At 41.0% G+C, this 19887-nt stretch overlaps 1 protein-coding gene across 4 annotated transcripts in view; it reads left to right on the forward strand.

The window, feature by feature from the left end:
* Positions 1–19887, forward strand: part of GTF3C1 (general transcription factor IIIC subunit 1) — a 274627-nt gene that overhangs the window by 136223 nt on the left and 118517 nt on the right. For all 4 annotated transcript variants that reach the window (XM_053694472.1, XM_053694474.1, XM_053694475.1 and 1 more), the window contains exons 23-27: positions 2130–2208; positions 4095–4268; positions 11520–11680; positions 15169–15311; positions 15879–15960. In XM_053694472.1, the coding sequence (XP_053550447.1) occupies positions 2130–2208; positions 4095–4268; positions 11520–11680; positions 15169–15311; positions 15879–15960 (639 nt within the window). The remainder of the gene's footprint in view (positions 1–2129; positions 2209–4094; positions 4269–11519; positions 11681–15168; positions 15312–15878; positions 15961–19887) is intronic.

Below are 19887 nucleotides of genomic sequence, written 5' to 3' on the forward strand. Positions count from 1 at the left end.
CTCTGCAGTTAAACATGCTCAGGCAATGGAACAGAGAATATGCGGATTTGTCTCCTCGAATACTGCTGGAGCAGGAGACAAAGGATTATCTTCAATGGTGGTTGTCTCAGGATCATCTCTCCCAGGGGACCTGCTTTCGCAGACCTTCTTGGGGCGATTGTGACAACAGACGCCAGCCTTCTAAAGGCTCAGGGACTTTGGATTCGGTCAGAGTCTGTTCTACCTATAAACATTCTGGAAGTGAGAGCGATCTTCAATGCTCTTCTGGCCTGGCCCCAGTTAGCCTTGGTCCGGTTTATCAGGTTCCAGTCACACAACATAACTTCAGTGACTTAAATCAATCATCAGGGAGGAACGAGGAATCCCGACAGAAGCCAAGCTCCCGAAATACGGGTCGAGGTCCAGGGAGCCCCAGGCGGAGCTGATAGATGCTCTGGCGGTCCCTTGGACCTTCAGTTTAGTATACCTATTTCCTCTGTTTGTCTTCTTCCTCGGGTCATTGCTCGAATCAAGCAGGAGAGGGCATCAGTGATCCTCATAGCACCGGCTTGGCCTCGCAGGATTTGGTATGCAGATCTGGTGGACATGTCATCTCTGTCACCTTGGAGACTTCCGTTGAGGAAGGACCTTCTAATACAGGGGCCCTCCCTTCACCCAAATCCATTTTCTCTGAAGCTGACTGCTTAGAGATTGAACGCTTAATTTTATCCAAGCAGGGTTTTTCTGACTCAGTCATAGAGACTATGATTCAGGCTCGTAAGCATGTAACTAGAAAGATTTACCATAAGATTTGGCGTAAATATATCTACTGGTGTGAATCCAAGGGTTACTCATGGAGTAGAGTTAGGATTCCGAGAATTTTGTCTTTTCTCCAAGAGGGTTTGAAGAAAGGATTATCCACAAGTTCCCTAAAGGGTAAAATTTCTGCCTTATCTACTTTGTTACACAAACATCTGGCAGATGTTCCAGATGTACAATCATTTTGTCAGGCCTTGGTCAGGATCAGGCCTGTGTTCAAACCAGTTACTCCTCCATGGAGTCTGAATTTATTTCTTAAAGTTCTTCAAGGGGCTCCGTTTGAGCCTATGCATTCCTTAGATATTAAATTGTTATCTTGGAAAGTTTTATTTCTTGTTGCTATTTCTTCTGCTCGCAGAGTGTCAGAGCTCTCGGCATTGCAGTATGAGTCCCATTACCTTATTTTTCATTCTGACAAGGTAGTTTTACTTACTTAATTAGGATTTCTTCCTAAAGTAGTTTCTGATCGGAACATTAATCAGGAGATTGATTTCCTCCTTTGTATCCTAATCCTACTTTTCAGAAGGAAAGGCTTCTGCACTCTTTGGACGTGGTTCAGGCTCTAAAGTTTTACCTGCAGGCGACTAAGGATTTTCCTCAGTCTTCTGCATTGTTTGTAGTTTTCTCAGGAAAACGTAAGGGAAAGAAAGCTACAGCTACTTCTCTTTCTTTTTGGCTGAAGAGTATCATACGTTTTGCATATGAGACTGCTGGACAGCAGCCTCCTGAGAGAGTTACGGCTCATTCCACGAGGGCTGTTGCTTCCTCATGGGAACAGATTTGCAAGGCTGCAACTTGGTCCTCTTTTCACACTTTTTCAAAATTCTACAAGGCCGCTTTTGGGAGAAAGGTTCTTCAAGCAGTGGTGCCTTCCGTTTAGGTTCCCTGTCTTGTCCCGTATCATCTGTGTACTCTAGCTTGGGTATTGATTCCCATTAGTAATTAAGATGATCCGTGGACTCATCGTGTCATTAAAAAGAAAATGGATGCTTACCTGATAAATTTGTTTTTGTGAGACAGGTTGTTGGTGGTTATAAACTTCAGACACCTCTGCACCTTGTTACTTCCTTTCTCTCCTTTACTTTGGTCGAATGACTGGAGTGGGAGTGAAGGGAGGAGCTATTTAACAGCTTTGCTGTGGTGCTCTTTGCCGCCTCCTTTATGACCAGGAGGTGAATATCCCATTAGTAATTAAGATGATCCGTGGACTCATTGTGTCAAAAAATAAATACATTTATCAGGTGAGCATACATTTTCTTTTTACCGCTGGTGATCTGAACGTCATGTACTCTTGTTTTATCAGCACCTCCTGATTGTTTTCTCATCCACAGAATTCTCAGTCGGACAAAGGACTCACACTAAGGCTTCAGACGTTCCTAAACAAACATACGCTGCCCCTGTGTTCAGCAGGTAGTCAAGTCTTTGCTGCATTTTACATGTCACTATAAATATGGATCCCCTAGAATGTGTGCCCAATGATCTATTTGCCTGGTGGAGTGTATAAAACTAGTTAAAATATCCCTTTTACCTTTATTTTGTCATTTTAAATAACTGCTTTTCCTGTTTCAAACTTTCCAAGTATAGTAAATAAAAATGTCATCAGATTAAATCAACCTTCCAGTGAGGGGTGGGACAGAGAGACAAGCAGTCTTTTTTAAAGAGTGTTCCTGAATCTGTTTTAGATGATTAACTCTCGGTTGTGTGTCTAACTACACTGTCCCTTTAACTCTCTTGGTTGTGTGCCTGTCCCTTTAAAACTGACAGTGCACAACTCATCCCTAGGACTAATTTCTCACTGACTGATAGACAGTCCACATAACTTTGTCATTGGACCGTCTCAAAAAAACTGTAATTCGTTTAAAAAATAACATCTTAAAAAAAAAAAGGATTTTGTCAATTTTAAGCATCTTATGCTTTATTTATAAGGCTAAGTATCCTATAGGATTGTACTAAGGTTATGCTTTATTTATAAGGCTAAGTATCCTATAGGATTGTACTAAGGTTATGCTTTATTTATAAGGCTAAGTATCCTATAGGATTGTACTAAGGTTATGCTTTATTTATAATGCTAAGTATCCTATAGGATTGTACTAAGGCAATGTTTTATTTATAAGGCTAAGTATCCTATAGGATTGTACTAAGGTTAAGCTTTATTTATAATGCTAAGTATCCTATAGGATTGTACTAAGGTTATGCTTTATTTATAATGCTAAGTATCCTATAGGATTGTACTAAGGTTATGCTTTATTTATAAGGCTAAGTATCCTATAGGATTGTACTAAGGTTATGCTTTATTTATAATGCTAAGTATCCTATAGGATTGTACTAAGGTTAAGCTTTATTTATAAGGCTAAGTATCCTATAGGATGGTACTAAGGTAATGTTTTATTTATAAGGCTAAGTATCCTATATGATTGTACTAAGGTTATGCTTTATTTATAAGGCTAAGTATCCTATAGGATTGTACTAAGGCAATGTTTTATTTATAAGGCTAAGTATCCTATAGGATTGTACTAAGGTTATGCTTTATTTATAAGGCTAAGTATCCTATAGGATGGTACTAAGGTAATGCTTTATTTATAAGGCTAAGTATCCTATAGGATGGTACTAAGGTAATGCTTTATTTATAAGGCTAAGTGTCCTATAGGATTGTACTAAGGTTATGCTTTATTTATAAGGCTAAGTGTCCTATAGGATTGTACTAAGGTTATGCTTTATTTATAAGGCTAAGTGTCCTATAGGATTGTACTAAGGTTATGCTTTATTTATAAGGCTAAGTGTCCTATAGGATGGTACTAAGGTAATGCTTTATTTATAAGGCTAAGTGTCCTATAGGATTGTACTAAGGTTATGCTTTATTTATAAGGCTAAGTGTCCTATAGGATGGTACTAAGGTAATGCTTTATTTATAAGGCTAAGTGTCCTATAGGATTGTACTAAGGTTATGTTTTATTTATAAGGCTAAGTATCCTATAGGATGGTACTAAGGTAATGCTTTATTTATAAGGCTAAGTATCCTATAGGATGGTACTAAGGTAATGCTTTATTTATAAGGCTAAGTGTCCTATAGGATTGTACTAAGGTTATGCTTTATTTATAAGGCTAAGTGTCCTATAGGATTGTACTAAGGTTATGCTTTATTTATAAGGCTAAGTATCCTATAGGATTGTACTAAGGTTATGCTTTATTTATAAGGCTAAGTATCCTATAGGATGGTACTAAGGTCATTCTTGCTTAGTGCTAAATCTTATGTCCTGTACCTCCTTGAGTGTTGTGTTGTTTTTATGCGTTTTCAGGCAACCTTACCAGCTTTTTTGGAGATCCTAGTTTGGCAGGAGCTTCAGAACTTGTTAAAATTGTGAAAGAATCTTCAGAGAATCGTAACAAGCGAGTGAGTGGGGGCAAAAATCAAAAGCGGAAAAGACCAAAAAGTGACACTGGGAAAAAGCAGAAAGCCAAGAAAAAAAAGAGTAAGTGATCCCTGCTTATGCCAAGTCAGTATCAATAGATCATATAGTTACACACGAGCATATATAGGTATGCATCTGTTTTTTGGGGATTGGGAACTGCGAGGCCCCTTCCTAAGTTTCAGGAAGCTCACTAAATAGAAGATTGTTTGGAGTAGAATAAATCTGCAGAAGGACCTAAGTGTTAGGAGGGAGGCCGCAAACATTAGAAATTTAAAATATTATTGTTTTAATTAAATAAAACTATTAAAATGGTTATTATTATTATTGTAATCATTATTGTTCTCCTTCCAATAAAGTACAGGTGAAAAGTTGATCAAATATGAACGATTAACCAATTAAACTGGAGATAATTTACCTCCAAATAATTAAATTCCAATTATCTATCTATGTATATCTAATGATATATAACCAAATTAGTAATGGTCTGATATAACTGGAAAACGTAATCTGAAAACTTATTTTAAAAATAAAACCCATGATTCAAAGGGACAGTCTACTCCAAAATTGTTATTGTGTTAAAGATCGATAACGCCTTTACCCATTGCCCGGCTTTGCACAACTAACATTATTATATTAATATACTTTATAACATTTAAACCTCTACATTTCTGCCTGTTTCTAAGCCCTTGAAGGACACATTTATCTCTACGCATTTTAACAGTTTTTCACAGCTAGACAGTTCATGTGTGTCACATAGATCACATTGTGCTTACTCCCGTGGAGTTATTTATGATGAGCACTGAGTGGCTAAAATGCAAGTCTGTCAAAAAGAAAATGTATGCTTACCTGATAAATTTATTTCTTTTTTGACACGATGAGTCCATGGATCATCTTAATTACTAATGGGATATTCACCTTCTGGTTAGCAGGAGGCGGCAAAGATCACCACAGCAGAGCTGTTAAAAAGCTCCTCCCTTCCCTCCCACTCCAGTCATTCGACCAAAGTTAAGGAAAGAAAGGAAAAGCCAAGGTGCAGAGGTGTCTGAAGTTTAAAATAACCAACAACCTGTCTTGCAAGAACTCATTGTGTCAAAAAATAAATAAATGTATTAGGTAAGCATACATTTTCTTTTCTTTTTTAATACACAATGAGTCCACGGATCATCTTAATTACTATTGGGATCCAATACCCAAGCTAGAGTACACAGATGATACGGGAGGGACAAGACAAGGCACCTAAACGAAAGGCACCACTGCTTGAAGAACCTTTCTCCCAAAAGCGGCCTCAGTCGAGTCAAAAGTGTCAAATTTGTAGAATTTTGTAAAAGTGTGCACAGAGGACCAAGTTGCAGCCTTGCAAATCTGTTCCCATGAGGAAGCAACAGCCCATGTGGAATGATACTCCTCAGCCAAAAAGAAAGAGAAGTAGCCGTAGCTTTCTGTCCCCTACATTTTCCTGAGAAAATAACAAACAAAGAAGACGACTGACGACAGTCCTTAGTCGCCTGCAAGTAAAACTTTAAAGCACGGACCACGTCCAAATTATGTAGAAGATGTTCCTTCTGAGAAGAAAGATTAGGACATAAAGAAGGAACCACAATCTCCTGATTAATGTTCTGATCAGAAACAACCTTAGGAAGAAATCCTAATTTAGTACGTAAAACTACCTTATCTGAATAGAAAATAAGGTAAGGAGACTCATACTGCAATGCCGAGAGTTCTGACACTCTCCGAGCAGAAGAAATAGCAACAAGAAACAAAACTTTTCAAGATAACAATTTAATATCTTAGGAATGCATAGGCTCAAACGGAGCCCCTTGAAGAACTTTGAGAACTAAATTAAGACTCCAAGGAGGAGTAACTGGTTTGAACACAGGCCTGATCCTAACCAAGGCCTGACAAAAGATTGAACATCTGGGACATCTGCTAGAAGTTTGTGTAACAAAATAGACAAGGCCGAAATTTGACCCTTTAGGGAATTTGTTGATAAATCTTTCTCCAACCCTTCTTGGAGAAAAGACAAAATTATAGGAACTCTACTCCATGAGTAACACCTGGATTCACACCAATAGAGATATTACACCATATCTTATGGTAATTCTTTCTAGTTACAGGCTTACGAGCCTGAATCATAGTCTCTATGACCGAGTCAGAAAACCCCCGCTTGGACAAAATTAAGCGTTCAATCTCCAAGCAGTCAACTTAAGAGAAACTAGATTTGGGTGAAGGAAGGGCCCTTGAATTAGAAGATCCTTCCTTCCTCAATGGAAGTCTCCAAGGTGGCAGGGATGAACATGTCCACCAGATCTGCATACCAAATCCTGCGAGGCCAAGCCGGAGCAATGAGGATCACCAACGCCCTCTCCTGCTTGATTCGAGCAATGACCCGAGGAAGAAGCGCAAACGGAGGAAATAGGTATGCTATGCTGAAGGTCCAAGGAACCGCCAGAGCATCTATCAGCTCCTCCTGGGGATCCCTGGACCTCGACCCGTATCTCAGGAGCTTGGCATTCCGTCGAGATGCCATGAGATCTAATTCCGGCTGACCCCACTTGAGGATCAGGCTGGAGAACACTTCCGGATGGAGTTCCCATTCCCCTGGATGAAAAGTCTGTCTGCTCAGGAAGTCTGCCTCCCAGTTGTCCACCCCTGGTATGTGGATTGCCGATAGGCAGCAAGAATGGGCCTCTGCCCACTGAATTATCTTGGTTACCTCTCTCATCGCTAAGGAACTCCTTGTTCTTACCTGATCATTGATGTAAGCTACTGACGTTATGTTGTCCGACTGAAACCTGATGAACCGGGCCGAGGCCAACTGGGGCCAGGCCAGAAGAGCATTGAGGATTGCTCTCAGCTCCAGAATGTTTATGGGCAGAACAGACTCTGACTGAGTCCAAACTCCCTGAGCCTTTAGGGAGCCCCAAACCGCTCCCCATCCTAGAAGGCTGGCGTCTGTTGGCACAATCACCCAGGACGGTCTGCGAAAGCAGGTTCCCTGAGAGAGATTATCCAGAGACAACCACCATCGAAGAGAGTCCCTTGTCTCCTGCTCCAGGGTTATTCAAGGAGACAAGTCTGAATAATCTCCGTTCCATTGCCTGAGCATATTTAACTGCAGAGGTCTGAGGTGGAACCGCGCAAACGGGATGATGTCCATTGCCGCCACTATCAGCCCGATTACCTCCATGCACTGGGCCACTGACGGCCGAGGATTGGACTGAAGGACTAGACAAGTATCGATAATCTTTGATTTCCTGACTTCTGTCGGAAAAATCTTCATAGATAGGAAATCTATTATGGTTCCCAAGAAAGTTACCCTTGTATTTGGGACTAAGGAACTTTTTTCCAAATTTACCTTCCACCCGTGAGTTCTCAGGAAAGATAACACCATGTCAGTATGGGATCTTGCTTGCTGTAAGGATGGCGCCTGGACTAAGATGTCGTCCAGATAGGGCACCACTGCAATGCCCCGTAGCCGAAGTACCACCTGCAGAGACCCCAGAACCTTTGTAAAGATTCTGGGAGCCATGGCCAGACCAAAAGGAAGAGCCACGAACTGGACCTTAGGAACTTGTGATGATCCCTTTGAATAGGAACATGTAGATACGTGTCCTTTAAATCCACTGTTGTCATAAATTGACCCTCCTGGATCAATGGAAGAATGGAACGAATAGTTTCCATCTTGAAGGACGGAACCCTGAGAAATTTTTTTAGACTCTTTAGGTCTAAAATTGGTCTGAAGTTTCCCTCCTTTTTGGGATTGGAATAAAAACCCTGACCCTGTTCCTGTACTGGAATGGGAACAATCACTCCCAGGGCAGAGAGGTCTCCTACACAATGTAAGAATGCCTCTTTGTCTGGTCTGCAGATAATCTTGAAAGCAGAAACCTGCCTCTGGGAGGAAAACTTTAGAACTTCAATTTGTATCCCTGAGACACTATTTCTATTGCCCAGGGATCTTGAACGTCCCGCACCCAAGCTTGAACGAAGAAGGAAAGTCTGCCCCCTACCAGATCCGGTCCCAGATCGGGGGCATGCCCTTCATGCCGTCTTGGACTCAATCGCAGGCTTCTTGGAATGTTTACTCTTATTCCAAGACTGGTTGGGCCTCCATGTAGGCTTAGATTGTTCCTGCTTAGAAGAGGAAGAATTTCCCTTGAAATTTCGAAAGGAACAAAAATTACTCTGTCGTCCTTTTTGTTTGTTTCTCTTATCCTGAGGAAGGAGATGACCCTTACCTCCCGTGATAGCAGAGATAATTTCCGTCAGGCCAGGTCCAAACAAGGTCTTCCCCTTGTAAGGAATAGCTAGAAGCTTAGACTTAGAGGGCACATCCGCAAACCAAGGCTTTAACCATAAGGCTCTGCTGGCTAGAATAGAGAAACCCAAAATCTTAGCTCCCAGCTTAATAATTTGAAGGGAAGCGTCCGTAATAAAAGCATTAGCTAGTTTCATAGCTTTTATCCTGTCTTGAATCTCCTCTAAGGAAGTCTCAGTTCTGAGAGATTCAGACAGTGTATCAAACCAATATGCTGCAGCACTAGTGACGGTAGCAATGCACGCAGCTGGTTGCCATTGCAGACCCTGATGAACATAAATCTTCTTAAGTAAACCCTCTAACTTCTTGTCCATAGGATCTTTGAACGCACAACTATCCTCTATGGGAATAGTAGTTATCTTGGCTAAGGTGGAAACAGCCCCTTCCACCTTAGGAATTGTTTGCCAAGCCTCTTTGAAATAGTCAGCTATGGGAAACATCTTCTTAAAAATAGGAGGAGAAAAGGGAACGCCTGGTCTCTCCCACTCCTTAGTAATGATTTCCGAAGCTAGCTTTGGAACTGGAAATACGTCTGAGTGAGAAGGAACTTCGAAATATCTGTCTAACTTACTAGACTTCATAGGAGCAACCACTACCGTGGAGTCAATCGTTCAAAGTAACCAAAACCTCCCTCAGCAACAGGCGGAGGCGTTCTAGTTTAAACCTAAAACTTACAACCTCTGAGTCCGTCAGAGGTAATGAACTTTCAGAATCCAAAATTTCACCATCAGATGGTGCCGCAGTACCCTTCTCTTCAGGAGCTTGGGAGGGTACCTCCGAAACTGCCATAATTGTATCAGAAACCTCACTTACTGAATGTCTGGATTTCCTCTTACGTTTGCCCTGCAACATTGGGAAAGCAGACAATGCATCAGAAATTGTAGAAGACATAAGGGAAGCTATGTCTTTTAAGGTAACTACAGCAGTAGTTGGAGCAGAAACGCAGGGCACTGCTTGTGTGGGCGGTACAATTTAGGACGTTTTGGGAGAAAACAGCGGCATACCATGAATCTCGACGTTAGACTCTTGGACAGCATCCACTTTTGAAAAGTTTTGCTCAGGAAATTTTTTCTCTCTATAACTTAAAGTCCTCTCAATACATGAGGGACAGAAAGGGATTGGTGGTTCCACATTTGCATCAAAACGCAATGAGCAAATAACATTTTGCAAGTCTCCTTGGTCCATACTGAAACACAATAGTATAAATGGGCAACAAAAATCTTAATTTTGACAACAAAAAATTTATGCCCAAAACGTTACTGTCACTTTAATTTTAAACAGTTTCCTTTTTTCCTGCAAACCATTCAAGTTTAGCAAATAACGAATTAACAAAAAATAACACCTCGGCAAACTGCTGAAGTGCTCCTACCTGACCCCAGTCAATCTTCCTCTCCTTTTAGCCCCAAACGACTCGTTAGCAGTAAACAACGGTGCTCTGTTGAAAGGAGTAAATGCTGTCTCTGCACTAGCAACGCATGATAGCCCTCAGCATGCGACACTAGAACAGACCAGCAAATTCTTCCTAATGTCGCACCACCCTCAGCCTCCGTTAACTGAAGCGCAACTAAAGTGCCGCGCAAAACAGGAAGGACCGCCCATCGTGCGCGTCAACCTAATATCAATGTGAAACCACCAGAGCCATACAAAGTAAAAACGTATGCTTTCCTACAGCTTTGCTCCAGCCCCAGTGCCTGCAAAATCACGCTGCCCAAACACTTTCACTCCAAGAAAGATTAAATGTCCCAACATAAAGAGCCAGACCTCTTATAGCCCCGTAAGTTCAGTGTGTGCTAACTGTATTTCTGAGCCTTCTTTCTCCCAGAAATTTAAGCAGCACTTACCTTAACGTCTGCCTGGCAGCAAGGCAGCTCCCAGGCTTGAGAGGTCCTCTCCCTCACATCGATCTGAGGAGAATAAAGTGCTGAGTCAATGCTTTACCTCAGACTAAAGGAAATAAGGCAGCAAGAAACATGGGAGGCGCAGTGAGAATTATGCCCCACAAGTTCCCATTGCTCTAAAGCCACCAATGCTCTACTAAAGAGAGTCTGACTGATATGGACTACGGCTACACCCTAGAACAAAGCAGCACAATCTTGCACCACTTTTTAAAAATAATAAACTCTTGATTGAAGAATCTTTTCTAACACCTCACTTTACCACTTCCTAACACTAACGTAAGCAAAGAGAATGACTGGAGTGGGAGGGAAGGGAGGAGCTATTTAACAGCTCTGCTGTGGTGCTCTTTGCCGCCTCCTGTTGACCAGGAGGTGAATATCCCATTAGTAATTAAGATGATCCATGGACTCATTGTGTCTTAAAAAAGAAAGAACTGAGATAAGGGCGCAGTCTGCAGAGGCTTAGATACAAGGTAATCACAGAGGTAAAAAGTATATTAATATAACTGAGGTAAGGGGCGGTCTGCAGAGGCTTAGATACAAGGTAATCACAGAGGTGAAAAGTATATTATTACAAACTGAGATAAGGGGAGGTCTGCAGAGGCTTAGATACAAGGTAATCACAGAGGTAAAATGTATATTAATATAACTGAGATAAGGGGCAGTCTGCAGAGGCTTAGATACAGGGTAATCACAGAGGTAAAACGTATATTAATAAAGCTGTGTTAGTTATGCGAAACTGGGTATGGGTAATAAAGGGATTATCTATCTTTTGAAACATCTGGAATAGATTGTCCATTTAAATTGATTTAAATCAGTCTTACTGACTAGTGATCAAATTCACCCTGTTAAACACACAGTTAAAATTAGCTCCAGAGCACTGCACTACTGGGAATCTGAGCCAATGACAAGAGACATAAGTAGCCACCAATCATCAGTAATGCATTGCTGCATAGGATATGTGCATATGCTTTTCAACAAAAGGATTCCAAGACAATGAAGTACATTTTGATAGCAGAATCAAACAGAAAATTGCTTAAAATTGTATGCTCTGTCTGACCCATGACAGTTTACTTTTGACTTTTGTGTCCCTTTAAGGTGATACTGTTAAGCAGAAAAAGATGAGAAGATATAAATATCATGATGAAGCAGATCAGAGTGCGCTACAGAGGATGACGCGTTTGCGAGTAGCCTGGACAGCGCAGGAGGATGGGCTGCTTGTGCTTTGTCGTATAGCCAGTAACATTCTAAATAAGAAGGTACAACCCACTAAACCTCCACCGTCATACGTATAGTTATGTAGTTAAAGGGACACTGTACCCAAAATTTTTCTTTCGTGATTCAGATTGAGCATGGAATTTTAAGCAACTTTCTAATTTACTCCTATTATCAAATTTTCTTCGTTCTCTTGCTATCATTATTTGAAAAAGAAGGCATCTAAGCTTTTTTTTGGTTTCAGTACTCTGGACAGCACTTTTTTATTGGTGGATGAATTTATCCACCAATCAGCAAGGACAACCCAGGTTGTTCACCAAAAATGGGCCCGCATCTAAACTTACATTCTTGCATTTCAAATAAAGATACCAAAAGAATGAAGAAAATTTGATATTAGGAGTAAATTAGAAAGTTGCTTAAAATTTCATGCTCAATCAGAATCAGGAAAGAATTTTTTTGGGTACAGTGTCCCTTTAATTATTAAAGCTGCCCCTACTTGTTTCTGATGATTATTTACAAGACTTTGTTCCGCTATGGCTTCCTTGCACCTAAACCCTGTCTGTGACATTTTCCTTGTGCCTTTCTTCTCCCCATTGTCCCTCTTTGTGACTAATAAATCTTCTGTTTCATCACATATACTGACCAATGCTTTCACAGCTCTGCTAGATCTATGGCAGTTAGACCTCTGGCCATAATCATCAACAGAAACAAAATATCTCATTCTTATGTGTTCTTTATGCCGCCTCTAACACCACTAACCTTGTCTTCTTCCCACAACCACCAGTTGCCTCTGTCCATATTCCCTCTCCTGTTGTGTCTCCTGAGAGGAGAGACAACAGGAGAGGGAATATGGACAGAGGCCTTATACTCTCACTGATTCTCTGGTTACACTCACCCTTCCTTCTAGCCTTATACCCTCACCTGACTTCTGTCTGACAGTAACACTATGGTCTCTCTCACTGATTCTCTGGTTACACTCACCCTTCCTTCTAGCCTTATACCCTCACCTGACTTCTGTCTGACAGTAACACTATGGTCTCTCTCACTGATTCTCCGGTTACACTCACCCTTCCTTCTAGCCTTATACCCTCACCTGACTTCTGTCTAACAGTAACACTATGGTCTCTCTCACTGATTCTCTGGTTACACTCACCCTTCCTTCTAGCCTTATACCCTCACCTGACTTCTGTCTGACAGTAACACTATGGTCTCTCTCACTGATTCTCCTGTTACACTCACCCTTCCTTCTAGCCTTATACCCTCACCTGACTTCTGTCTGACAGTAACACTATGGTCTCTCTCACTGATTCTCCGGTTACACTGCAACCTTCCTTCTAGCCTTATACCCTCACCTGACTTCTGTCTGACAGTAACACTATGGTCTCTCTCACTGATTCTCCGGTTACACTCACCCTTCCTTCTAGCCTTATACCCTCACCTGACTTCTGTCTAACAGTAACACTATGGTCTCTCTCACTGATTCTCCGGTTACACTGCAACCTTCCTTCTAGCCTTATACCCTCACCTGACTTCTGTCTAACAGTAACACTATGGTCTCTCTCACTGATTCTCTGGTTACACTCACCCTTCCTTCTAGCCTTATACCCTCACCTGACTTCTGTCTGACAGTAACACTATGGTCTCTCTCACTGATTCTCCTGTTACACTCACCCTTCCTTCTAGCCTTATACCCTCACCTGACTTCTGTCTGACAGTAACACTATGGTCTCTCTCACTGATTCTCTGGTTACACTCACCCTTCCTTCTAGCCTTATACCCTCACCTGACTTCTGTCTGACAGTAACACTATGGTCTCTCTCACTGATTCTCCGGTTACACTCACCCTTCCTTCTAGCCTTATACCCTCACCTGACTTCTGTCTGACAGTAACACTATGGTCTCTCTCACTGATTCTCCGGTTACACTCACCCTTCCTTCTAGCCTTATACCCTCACCTGACTTCTGTCTAACAGTAACACTATGGTCTCTCTCACTGATTCTTCGGTTACACTGCAACCTTCCTTCTAGCCTTATACCCTCACCTGACTTCTGTCTAACAGTAACACTATGGTCTCTCTCACTGATTCTCCTGTTACACTCACCCTTCCTTCTAGCCTTAAACCCTCACCTGACTTCTGTCTAACAGTAACACTATGGTCACTCTCACTGATTCTCCGGTTACACTCACCCTTCCTTCTAGCCTTATACCCTCACCTGACTTCTGTCTAACAGTAACACTATGGTCTCTCTCACTGATTCTCCGGTTACACTCACCCTTCCTTCTAGCCTTATACCCTCACCTGACTTCTGTCTAACAGTAACACTATGGTCTCTCTCACTGATTCTCCGGTTACACTCACCCTTCCTTCTAGCCTTATACCCTCACCTGACTTCTGTCTAACAGTAACACTATGGTCTCTCTCCCTGATTCTCCGGTTACACTCACCCTTCCTTCTAGCCTTATACCCTCACCTGACTTCTGTCTGACAGTAACACTATGGTCTCTCTCACTGATTCTCCGGTTACACTGCAACCTTCCTTCTAGCCTTATACCCTCACCTGACTTCTGTCTGACAGTAACACTATGGTCTCTCTCACTGATTCTCCGGTTACACTCACCCTTCCTTCTAGCCTTATACCCTCACCTGACTTCTGTCTGACAGTAACACTATGGTCTCTCTCACTGATTCTCCGGTTACACTCACCCTTCCTTCTAGCCTTATACCCTCACCTGACTTCTGTCTAACAGTAACACTATGGTCTCTCTCACTGATTCTCCGGTTACACTCACCCTTCCTTCTAGCCTTATACCCTCACCTGACTTCTGTCTGACAGTAACACTATGGTCTCTCTCACTGATTCTCCGGTTACTCACCCTTCCTTCTAGTCTTATACCCTCACCTGACTTCTGTCTAACAGTAACACTATGGTCTCTCTCACTGATTCTCCGGTTACACTCACCCTTCCTTCTAGCCTTATACCCTCACCTGACTTCTGTCTAACAGTAACACTATGGTCACTCTCACTGATTCTCACCCTTCCTTCTAGCCTTATACCCCCACCTGACTTCTGTCTGACAGTAACACTATGGTCTCTCTCACTGATTCTCACCCTTCCTTCTAGCCTTATACCCTCACCTGACTTCTGTCTGACAGTAACACTATGGTCTCTCTCACTGATTCTCCAGTTACACTCACCCTTCCTTCTTGCCTTATACCCTCACCTGACTTCTGTCTGACAGTAACACTATCGTCACTCTCACTGATTCTCCGGTTACACTCATCCTTCCTTCTTGCCTTATACCCTCACCTGACTTCTGTCTGACAGTAACACTATCGTAACTCTCACTGATTCTCCGATTACACTCACCCTTCCTTCTTGCCTTATACCCTCACCTGACTTCTGTCTGACAGTAACACTATGGTCTCTCTCACTGATTCTCCGGTTACACTCACCCTTCCTTCTAGCCTTATACCCTCATCTGACTTCTGTTGTGTCACCAAAACCATATTATTTTCTCATATATCTATAGGTAAAAAGGCTTTTTGTCCCATGGCAAGTTGTCCGGGATATTTTGCATTCTAGCATTGAGCAGTCATTGGATAAAACTTCTCACTCTGTTGGGAGAAGGGCGCGGTACATCATGAAGAACCCTCAGACCTACCTCAATTACAAGTACGTGATGTATACTGCGCAAAGCAAAATTCTACAGATCCTGCTGGGTGTTGAGCTGTAGGTTCTGCTTATTATATGCTTGTTTTGAATCCCAGAGGAGAACAAAGAGTTAATTAAAAATAATATATGGAAAGAACAAACATTCATATTAGATTTTCTTCAGGTATATCTTTCTACAGGGAATTATTAAAGTATAATGTAAATAACTCATTTACTTACAGCAGGATAAAGTGTAGGTTTCTGGCTATCCTAACACGACAGTTGCTGAATACCAGGATGTGATTTAACGGTACTTTCTGATTGCTAAAGGTGTGAGCATCATTTGTTTAACCAACTCAATACTTACCAAGTAATGTAGTTTGTGCCTGTATCTTCCTGCACAATGTTCATCTGTCCTGTGATGGTGTATCTGACCGACAGATGTACTTTATTTCTTAAAGTTCCCATTTTATTCTGCTTAAATACATTTATTTCCAAATATGCGAGAAAGTGTTAGATCTGCAAGCGTTGTGCTGTATATGAGGGGGCATTTATTGTGCACATTAAATCACAATTTCTTTGTTTTAGGGTTTGTCTGGCAGAGGTATACCAGGACAAAGCTCTTGTTGAGGAGTTTATGCGCCGTAAAGGGAATTATGATGACCTTAAGGTGAGAGATTCCCTTAAGCCTTATCTATGTTACAGGGAATAATTCATGTTTATCATTTGTCTCACGATCACGCAGGGCAAAAACATTAACTGTTGTCATACAAAACAAAGGGTTAGTTTATTACATCCAGTATTTAATAACCTGTTACATACCCACGTAATCATGTGAGACGTATGCACCATAGGCTCACATTACATTGTATTTATGTATTACATGGTTAATGTAAAGCTGTGTTTAACCTGTGCAGAAATCATTATCCAATAACCTGTTAGACTGTACATAATTCACTGGTGTTTTGTTCTGTTTCTGTCTTTATCTATTTGTCCTTCTCTTTTACTCCCCCGTGTGTCTCTCTCACTTCTCTCCTTCCTTCTGCTCCTCTCTTTCTCTTTTACCTTGTTCTTTCACGTGCTTCCTCTCTCTTGTTTTTTTCTCCTTTATTGCTATCTTGACATCAGAGATCCGGCGTTACCAAAGATATGTGGGAAGTGCCTTCCTCTTATAGAGAGGCACCACAGCTGTTGCATTCAGCATGCGGTTTTTATGCAGGGGATCATGATGATAATAATGCACTTTTACTTTAATTCTTCTGCTTTGTTTTTTGGGGGTTTTTTTCCTCTTATACAGGTGGTAATGGCCCACAATCCCTTACACTTGGGAATTACCCTTCCTTACCATTAGGGGAGGCAAAGATTCCCAAACCCCAAGAGCTCTCTAAAACCCCTCTCACCTCACATGTACCTCGGTTTTTACTTTGCCTCCACTGGAGGTGGTCGAAGAATGAAGATGTGCATTTGAGTCTTCAAAAAGAGGGTTTTTCAGTCTATACTAAGGCCCAGTTTCCCCTTGTCAGAGGGACGTATATGGTGTATGGTTTGTGGCACCTTTTTCACTTCATGGGAAATCTGTCACAGACCCTCCATAATTGGTCACAGGGACTTGTCTTTTGACTCTTGAGGATCTACAATATACCCCTATTCCATAACCCCGGCTGATATGTTTCAGTACTGGTTTGGCTGTCTACTGGTTGTTTGCTGGTGGACGAGTGTCTATGGTGAGTATAATTTTTACATTTAGTTGCTCTATAGCTTTGTTTTGAGCATGTATTGTTTTATGTATATATTATACACCATTATTGACACGATGGTTAACCTGAAATACACCATTATTGACCATGTCCCTCCCCTACATCTGGACTGGCATTATTTTCTCTAGGTTGTCTCTAAAGTTTATCCAACTTTTCTTTAGTTTACTCTAATGGTTATTTAAAGTGAAGGTAAACTTTGATGAATGAAAGCCCGTTTTTTAAAAATACTATTAAAAACAGGGGCCTTTTATTTCATCAAAGTTTACAAATCAGCCATTTTGATTAAAAACTGACCTTTTTTTCTTTTCACAGCCAGAGCAGCTTCCCCCTCCTGGAAATCCTGTCTTCACACGTCAGCCATGACTAATCCGGCTTCCTCCAATCACGGCTTTCCCCCCAGGGTAGTCATTGCCTGAGGCCATGCTGTGATTGGAGGAAGCCGGATTAGTCATTGCTGATGTGTGAAGAGAGGATTTCCAGGAGGGGGAAGCTGCTCTGGCTGAGAAAAGAAAAAAAGGTAAGTTTTTTAATCAAAATGGCTGATTTGTAAACTTTGATGAAATAAAATGCCCCTGTTTTTAATAGTATTTTAAAAAAACGGGCTTTCATTCATCAAAGTTTACCTTCACTTTAAGCCCATTTTGTTAGTTGTATTCCCTGTTGGGGATTGGTTACGCCTCTTGAGTGAAATATATTGGGAATATTGTTGTGTTTTACATCATTTTGTGTATTCTTTTTATTTTATCTTCATTTGTATGATTTTGAGTATCATTCTTAGTTGGATTATTGTTTATTTTTTCTGTTTATTATCTCTGCTCATCTGTTCAACTTTATCTTTGTATTTATTTGCAATTTTTTTTATTTATTTGCATGTTTTTTATTTATTTTGGTGTTCTTGCTAATATGAGGTGGGGTTGTCTCTTTGACCTAGAATACATTAAAGTATTATGGGATGGGTCACCCCCTAGAATTCTTGCAACACTCCCATGCTAGGTTTTTGTCTCTCTGCATAGTTAGAGACATAGATGTTTGCATACTTAAGTACATTTTGAGCTGCATATTTAGCAAGTTGATGTTTATTATTATGTAATTTTATTTTCATGCATAACTTAGGGGACTTCACCTCTATTTTTACCTAGTAATCCACATGTACTAGTGGTTGTTGTTAGCCTGTGATTACATTGAATACCGGAATGGGATCGCGATGTGATTGGCTGCTTTAGCCACACCCTGTTGTTGATCTTATGATCTTGGGATTATTTTGTATACTGTGGTTTCTATAGCAACCCAAATGTCAGCTGTGTATTGCTGATACGGCGATTACATCCAATCACTCTGATTTGAGCCCTCTGAATATGTATGGTTATCCTCAGAATGATGCCTGTCTGTATATGTTTATTCACACTGATGGTATGTACACAATAAGATTTTTTTTAGTGGCACAGGGGAGTCCAGCTGCCGGGTCGCCGCCTGATGACGTCAGCCGGTGGGAGTGGCGCTACTGGTTGCGGCTCGGTTTTGGAACACTTGAGTAAGTTTAAAAGGCACGGTGGGGATAAGTAAATGGTTGTTATTTTTTGATGTCTGACGAAGGGGGTAACACCCCGAAACGTTACAACTAATAAAGGTAACGATTTTGAAATCCTGGCGAGTGCATCCTCCTTCTTCTGTATATGTGTATATGTGTATATATATATATATATATATATATATATATATATATATATCATTTATTTTTTTCCCTGGGACAGAATCTATACATTGTTCCCCTTGCTGTTTTGCATGTGTCAGGTTTTTTGGCACATTTAGTTTTAATATTGCGCATGTAGGTTTTCCGCTTGTCGGGACAGCACATATCTATTTAGATCTTTTACGCTTCTTTTGTGCTTCAACTGGATTACACTCATTGGGTTAGCGCACGTATGTCTTCGCTCTTGTACACATTTGGGTTTTGGCTCAATAAATTCTATTATAACTCAGTTTTATTGTGTGTGTTATTTTATACTGCTGAGCATTGTCTAGGTTTTGGATGTGAAGTTTATATGTCTTCTGCTTTGTTTTGCAGTTAGGCTTAGTGCGAATTGTACCTGTATTTTTTATAGCTACTGTAGGAGGGGGTAAGTTACCATTTCTCAAGAGCTTTTTAAGGGGGTTATAGTGTTTATTGCATTGCTTTGTCAATGCTATAATAAAGCTATTTGATTCTGTTCCTTAATCTACCTTAGAAGCCAAGTCTCCTGAACACCTTCCTACTGAAATGAAGTGCGTTTATTGTAAAGAAGCTACGAAATCTCCTCCAGCTTAATTATGTTACTTATGTTTAAAAATGTTAATGCATTCAGACCAACCTAATACTGCTTCTATGGATATTACTGCTTTGTTTGTCTGTTCATTACAGTACAAGGCTACTGACATATCACCCGATTGTAAAAATACCTCATCAAAGCTGTGGTTTCTGAGGTGCTGACTGCTCTCCTGTCTTCAAGGGTAAACGGTCAGTTCAGATTTTACCTTCCACTAGTACTATGTCTCCTGAAGTCAGGGATGCTGTTAATTCTTCAGAAGGTGAAGTTTACTCTGATGTTAAACCTGATTTTTCCTCTTTTTTTTTTGTTTTTGTTTTGTTTAAAATTGAACATATTTGTTCTCTTTTGAAAGAAGTTTTACCCGCTTTAGGGGGGGGGGGATTTCTTTCATGTAATTAACAAGAGTCCATGAGCTAGTGACGTATGGGATATACATTCCTACCAGGAGGGGCAAAGTTTCCCAAACCTTAAAATGCCTATAAATACACCCCTCACCACACCCACAAATCAGTTTTACAAACTTTGCCTCCAAGG

The sequence above is a fragment of the Bombina bombina genome, chromosome 11, assembly GCF_027579735.1.
Source record: "Bombina bombina isolate aBomBom1 chromosome 11, aBomBom1.pri, whole genome shotgun sequence".
Taxonomy (NCBI): Eukaryota; Metazoa; Chordata; class Amphibia; order Anura; family Bombinatoridae; genus Bombina; species Bombina bombina.